Source organism: Mus caroli, chromosome 11 (assembly GCF_900094665.2).
Source record: "Mus caroli chromosome 11, CAROLI_EIJ_v1.1, whole genome shotgun sequence".
Classification (NCBI taxonomy): Eukaryota; Metazoa; Chordata; class Mammalia; order Rodentia; family Muridae; genus Mus; species Mus caroli.
In genome coordinates this window covers 29,025-35,998 of record NC_034580.1, presented here as the reverse complement: position 1 = coordinate 35,998, position 6,974 = coordinate 29,025, and the positions used below count along the sequence as shown (strand labels likewise).

Sequence of the window (6,974 nt, the reverse complement as noted above, 5' to 3'; positions counted from 1 at the left end):
TTTAGTGCATTTAAGTTCTAAGCACTCTAGAAGTGACCTATGTTCTTCTTAAAGAACGCCCTGGTCCTAACAATAGCCATTAGGTGCAAGCCCATCTCTGATCTCCTCTTCCAGTCCCTACCTTCCATGTGGCCATCAATATTGGGCTGGGCCCATCAGGCTTCTTATGGCAGTGATCTGATACTTCATTGGAACTGATCTCAAAGATAAGACAGCTTTAAAAATAGGGAATAATGGGGACTGGGAAGACAGTTCAGTAGACAGGAGTACTTGCTCTGCAAACCCAAGGAGTTGAGTTTGAATCCCCTGGATTCAAAAATCAGAATATGGCTATACCCAGAATGGAGATGGGGTACAACAGATCCCATGAGCTCATTGGCCAGCCAGGTTTGTCAAAAAAAATGAGAGCTTGTGATTCAGGGAAGGACTGTGCCTCAGGACAATAAAGCAGACAGCATATCCACACATGGGTGTCACTACCTACACACTCACACAGGTGCAACATACACACCCAACACACACAAAGACAGAAATGGGGTAAAAACACCTGTTTCAGCCAATCTGGCCAATGTCACTGATGAATGTAGCCAGCTACTAAAGGGGATGCTGGGAATAATTTGGTAGATGGTTAGCACCACACTGAGCCATACCCACCAACTCTAACCTAACAGTGGTTGATCTAACAGACTTTTCTAGTGGAGAATGCATAGGAAACTGTGAAAATGCTACTAGAAAAACAACAACAACAGCAACAACAACACCTAGTTTTCTTTTGTTCAAATTTTCCCCTCTGTGCACCTGGCCAATGCAATAAAAATAAACCTTGCCTTTTAGTCAAAATAACTGTTAAAAACAATGTAAAACTACAGAATGGTAAGCAGGTTCAAGGAAAGCCAACATTAAAGTTACTTTTAGGGCAATCTGCTTCCGAGTTAGACTGGAGATGGACAGTACAGCTTAGGGGAAGAGGGCACACCTAGTAGGCATTAAGCCATACAGGCTCCATGACAGACAAAAACAACAAAAGAAGGCATTTACTTGCCTTGATTCTAAAGCTGGTATTAAAATGAGATCCATCTTTGAGTAGGCCTGTTTAATGCATCATATAGGTCTTAGCAGAAATATGTACCAGACACTAGACCTGCACTTTCCCATTTGTTCACCATAAAAGCTCCTAGAAGATCAGCAGTAGTGTCTTCCCTTTAGAGGAAAAGGATTAAGATTTTAAGATTAAGAGAAGCTTAAGTGACCAGGATGCATGCCTTCTATCCCAGCATGGGATGGCAAAGAGTTTGAGGTCAGCCTGGTCTATGGAACAAGTTCTAGGACAGCCAGGGCCACACAGAGGAACCTTGTTTCCAAAGGGGGGAGTGGGGAGTGGGGGAGAGAGAGGCTAAGTTTCAGACTGAAGGTCATTCCAGTGAATGGTAAAGTAGTAATCCAGTCCATGAGTGGCACTCAACACTCCTTAGCCTCTCCTCCCAAGCTGTATCACCCCTTTCTGAAGCTGTGCCACTAACTACCAGACTTGCTCCTGTCTAGCTGGACCACTGGGAACCCTCAGCAAACTCCCATATTCTTGGGCAGGTTATCCGTAACCCTAGCATCCTATCATAGCAACCTTTTTTGAAGTAAAGGTCCCTCCTACAAATTTCTGTGTGCAATGACTGGCTTCTTATCTAGCTAAAGTTCCTATCATGATGGGCAAGTAGGAGAACACTCATGGGGGTCAAAGAACCTGAGTTCCAACTTTTAAAGGGGAGCTAGAACCGGAAAGGTAGGAAATGTCAGAACCCAGTACCTATGGTCTTGCCAGCTAGCTAAGAACTTCCAGTTACCTACGTACTGGACAGCTGACATATTAAAAATGGATAATGAGCCGGGCGAGGTGGCGTGCGCCTTTAATCCCAGCACTTGGGAGGCAGAGGCAGGCGGATTTCTGAGTTCGAGGCCAGCCTGGTCTACAAAGTGAGTTCCAGGAAAAGAAAAAGAATGGATAATGACTTTTTACATCCTAACTATGCCTTCCTCAAAACAGACATTTTTATTTTTATGCTAAATACATCACTGAAGTGTGACCTGTTAGAGGTTACCAAGCTTATGGACAGTACATATAAAATTGTCAAAGATGATTTTTATATAGTAAATTTATCAACCAATTCCCAACTTTTACCTAGAATTTAAATCTTACTGTTTTCTGAGGCTTACTCCCCCCCCCCCCCAAGACAGGTCTCATTATGTAGCCCTGGCTGTCCTGGAACTCACTCTGCAGACCAGGCTGTCCTCAAACTCACAGACACCTGTCAAAAAGTACCACTGTACAAGTACCAAGTGCTTTACATTTGTAAAATTTTACTCTTGTAAAGCACTTGGTAGGTTAGAATACAGGAAGATTAAGGGTTCAAGGCCAGCTTCACCTCAGGTTTAAGGCCAGTTTCAGCTCAAGTTTAAGGCCAGCTTGGGCTACATGAGAATCCTTCAAAAAAGCCAAGAACTAGGAAAGAGCTAGGAAATTTGAAATCAAATAAGCTTGCAAGCGGTTCAAAGCCATTCCCTTCATCTGATACATTCAGATTCACCTGTCAACGTTTTAGGCAATGAGTTTAAGTTGTGGAGTCCTTTTCAAGCATGAGAGCATCTACATTTGGGAGAGAAAGCCTAAATACATAGTTCAAAACCTTTCTGACAAATGTTCACCTCAGCAATAAGCAGGCAGAGGCAGATGGATTTCTGTGCGTTTAAAGCCAGCCTGATGGACATTAGTGAATTCCAGAACAGCTAGGGCTACACAGAGAGACCCTGACAACTAACATCCTATCACAACAGAACACACTAACACTATGATGGGGAAGCACTGAATCAAGAACTCAGGTTATGTTTAAAAATTCCCTCCAAGGCACACTTATTCATGCATTTATTTAACCATCCATTCTCTCTTTAATTCTGAAAATGGCTACCTGACACTTTATACCAACTAGGGAAAAGTAAAGGCAGTGGCCTAGCTTTAGTAAGTGTCCCAGCAGGCCAGGGACGTTCATAATCGTGTTCATGCCAAGGAAATAAGGACATGGGCTCAACTAAAGCATAATCCCTGTCACAGCAGTTTCAAGACTTTCCCCTTTAGGAGCATTTATATACTTTAGCCCAAGACATTTTAGAAAGCTAGAACTAAGTTCCAGTTCCCTGCCATTGTTAATGTGTTGAGAAGCACTCAGCAGCCCATCCGCCACAGATGCATTCTCTCCACTGCCTATAACCTTGCTGTGCTTTCTAGTCAGAGAAGACAGTAAGACAACCAGTTTAAAAGCAGCTACAAACACCTCTAAATTCACACTCAGGCTGAAGCAAGAGGGTACCACATAAAAACATATTTCCAGGGGCTGGTGAGATGGCTCAGTGGGTAAGAGCACCCGACTGCTCTTCCAAAGGTCCAGAGTTCAAATCCCAGCAACCACATGGTGGCTAACAACCATCCGTAATGAGATCTGGCGCCCTCTTCTGGGGTGTCTGAAGACAGCTACAGTGTACTTACATATAATAAATAAATAAATCTTTAAAAAAAAAAAACATATTTCCAGAAACTGTAATAGACAGGTAACCACTATGTAATCTTCAGCAATGAAATATGACTGAATTCTTACTTTTGTGAGCTTATATCCAATTTATAAGAAGTTTAAAAAAAAAAAGGATTAAAAATCCAATTACTCCAGCCAGACTCCTCTTCAAGGGACTTGAACTTCTACGCAAACATCCATACAAATACACCGATCCTGTGAAACATCGCAGAGCTGGAAACCTCACCTGATCCCTGCCAACCAATCACCCAACTGTTAAAGAACATCTGGGTACAAACACTTATCTACAAATTTCATATAGGGTCTGAGACAACAGCCTTTCATCTAAAACCTACAGCTTAAACCCAGTAGTCACACTTAAAATGACCAAATGCAGATGCTTTACAAAATTTATTTAGTCCCCAATGAGTCAGAGCAAAACTACCACTTTAAATAATTCCAATGAAATAGCTACACATTATTACTTCATGTGAAAGAAAACTTACTTTCGTATAGCGATGGGGGGATTTGGAGGTGGGCAGTTTCTTCAGGTCGAGGAAAGCATCTCCATTTTCTGTTTCATCCACACTTTTCTCCATGGCTTCTTGGTGTACAATATTTTTGCACCTGGAAAATAAAATTAGGCACAAAACTGTCAAACAGAACAATAAGTATTCCAAAGCCTTAGCTGCTTTTCTGAAACTGGAACTTTGAGGGGAAAAAAGAAAAAAAAAATCAAGATAGTTAAAAAAAAAAAAATCCCAAAACTACGGTATGAACCAGAACTAAATTGGAAAGAGAACCACCTGAAGTATTCAGAGCACCCATAGCAAAGGAAAGCAGAAGTGGAAGGAGCCCAACTCAGGGTACAACCTTTAATTATCTTTAATACAAAGGGAAACCAAAATAGTCGCTGCCCCCACTAGAATCGACCTGGCGGCGGTGGTGGTGAAGTTTTCCGGAGTAGAGTAGAGGTAGGACTGGTTGGGCTGCCGATCCGGCAAGTCAGGCTGCTGGAAAGTGCCTGTCACTTGTCAATGGATGGCACCAGCTGCCCCTTATTACCCGAGTGAGAGGGGCTGGGGAACCGGCCGGAGCGCACCTCTCTCAGCCGGCCACACCTGTGGCCATGTGAGGGACGTCCGTGGCGAGGGAGGGCCGGTGCGGGCCTCCTCTGGGAAACTCCAATCCTCCAACGAACCCCTGGCCCCTCACCCAGGCCCCGGGCGAGAGGCGCCTCCGGAAGAAGGGCAGGGACAGTACTCACGGAGGGAGGCGGGCCGCAGGGAGCAGGGACCAAGTCCACAGGTCGGCCGCCTAGAGCCGGCGCAGGCCCGCCTGCTGCCCGCCGGCCGCCCGCGCGCCTCTGCCGCCCCCCGCGCGCGCCCTGCCGCCCGCGCTCCCGGGGTAGCGCGCAGTCCTCGCACGCAGGCCGGGGCCCCGCGCTTGCCGTACCCTTGCTGGGAGCGCCCGCCGCCGGGCGGCCCCGCGCGTCGGCCGCCGCGTCCCCCCGCGCCCGCTCCAGGCCCGGCGTCGCTGGCCGCGGCCTGCGCTTGCGCCCCCCCCTCCCACCCGCTCGGGCTGGCTCTCCTCAGCCGCCGTAACCGAGGCCCGGCCCTCCGGCGCGGCTCTCCNCCCCCCCCCCCCGTCAAGCACCGCGGGGGGCCCAGGCACCGCCCTCGCAGCGCGCAGGACCTGGGGTGTCCGCAGCGGTGCCTGGCAGAAAAGCCGCGCTGGGCGGCGCTGACCGCCGTGCTGGGTTCTTCGTGGGCCCTATGGCGAGGCCACAATAGCCAAACGGGCACGGCGGCTACGGGAAGGTGATAGCGACGGGAGCTGTGGGAGCCGGCGCCCGGGCTCAAAGGCGGCCGCTGTGGGCAACTCAAGGAAGGGCGCCGCGTTCCCACGCGTCATGAGGGGCGGAGCCAGTAGCGCGCTGTCCGGGACCCGCGCCACGCCGGCGCGAGAGGGGTGGTCTGGGTGGGTCTGTATTGTCCAGTTGCTAGTGTTCATCACCGGGCTGGGTCACCGCTCGTGCTTTTGCGGCAGGGATCAGTTAGGAGAACATTGTCGTGACCTGTTTGTTTTCTATTGGTGTGATCTAGGGTAAAGTTCTGAGTGGCCCGATTTTTCGCGCCTTTTTGTCTGCAAAGTGTCCCTGAAGTTATTCTAAAGGGCATTAGTCATAAGAGATGGTGCATTGATAAGCAAGTTTGTCACAATTATTTGTGATCCCACGTGAAGGGAATTGACTAGAGTAGCTTTCAATGAATAATCTGGAAGAGTTAAGTATCTGGGGGAAATGAGAAGGCCTGGCCTTTGCCCGAGTGCCGAAACAAGTTGATGGAGGATACAGATACGGATATAAGTGGATAATCCAAGAACTGCCGCTCTGGGAAGGTCACTTGTGAACAAGTCTGTAGGAGTATGCCGAGCTGTTTCTGCACGGTGGGACTGCCCAGAATTGATATTTCTTTGTCATGGAGGGAGACTGTTTGTTTGTTTGTTTTGTTTCCTGTAAAGAACAGCGAGGCTGGACATGATGGCCTAAACCCTTGACCTTAACTTTTCAGATCTTGAAACCGGGGAGTTGAAAGCCAGCAGGAGCAGTAGGGCATTTGAACATCGTTTATTTTACTTGAGAAAGCTACTTCCCTTTCTTTCTTTGAGTTTTGGCAACAAAAGTAATTTTTCTCCTTTGTAATGACTTAATAAAGTCTTTTTTGCAAACTATCTTTTGTAACAGGTTTACACTGTGTAACCCTGGCGGGCTTCCCAAGTGCTGGGAATTACAGGCCTGTGCCTAAAGAATACAGACAACATACATAGAAACATTTGCACTTAGGCCTGATTCTCCATTGTCATAGAGGCTGTGTAGAATTAGGAAATATATTTATCTTTATCTTAGTTTAGGAGATGGAAATAGCAGTACTGAAGGTTAAATTTAGCAATGCGCGGGGGGGGGGGGAGTGAAGCCTTATATAATATGTATAAAGTTTCTTGAAAATATTTAATATGCAAAGACACATCGTAGGGAATCAACACTGACCTGACTGCTTTTCTTTTTTAAAGATTTATTTATTATATGTAAGTACACTGTAGCTGTTTTCAGACACACCAGAAGAAGGCATCCGAGCTCATTACAGATGGTTATGAGCCAGCCACCTTGTGGTTGTGGATTTGAACTCGGGACCTCTTGAAGAGCAATCATTGCTCTTTCTTTTTTTTCTTTCTTTTTTTCGAGACAGGGTTTCTCTGTGTAGCCCTGGCTGTCCTGGAACTCACTCTGTAGACCAGGCTGGCCTTGAACTCAGAAATTCGCCTGCCTCTCAAGTACTGGGATTAAAGGTGTGTGCCACCATGCCCGGCCTGCAGTCATTGCTCTTAACTGCTGAGCCAACTCTCCAGCTCAGACACCCC

At 47.1% G+C, this 6,974-nt stretch overlaps 2 protein-coding genes across 7 annotated transcripts in view; one reads left to right on the top strand and one right to left on the bottom strand.

The window, feature by feature from the left end:
* The window catches only part of Eif4enif1 (eukaryotic translation initiation factor 4E nuclear import factor 1), a 44,246-nt gene extending 38,901 nt beyond the window's left edge, over nucleotides 1-5,345 (bottom strand). For 2 of the 6 annotated variants that reach the window (XM_021176319.2, XM_029483728.1), the window contains exons 1-2: nucleotides 4,822-4,907; nucleotides 4,061-4,181 (exon numbers count right to left, since the gene is read on the bottom strand). In XM_021176319.2, the coding sequence (XP_021031978.1) occupies nucleotides 4,061-4,153 (93 nt within the window). In that variant the 5' untranslated portion in view covers nucleotides 4,154-4,181; nucleotides 4,822-4,907. The other 4 variants (XM_029483727.1, XM_021176314.1, XM_021176315.2 and 1 more) reach the window with 4 other exon arrangements.
* Nucleotides 5,346-5,466: 121 nt separating this feature from the next.
* Nucleotides 5,467-6,974, top strand: part of LOC110306231 — a 16,652-nt gene continuing 15,144 nt past the window's right edge. Inside the window, exon 1 of the mRNA XM_021178424.2 lies at nucleotides 5,467-5,534. Coding sequence (XP_021034083.2) covers nucleotides 5,467-5,534 — 68 coding nt within the window. The remainder of the gene's footprint in view (nucleotides 5,535-6,974) is intronic.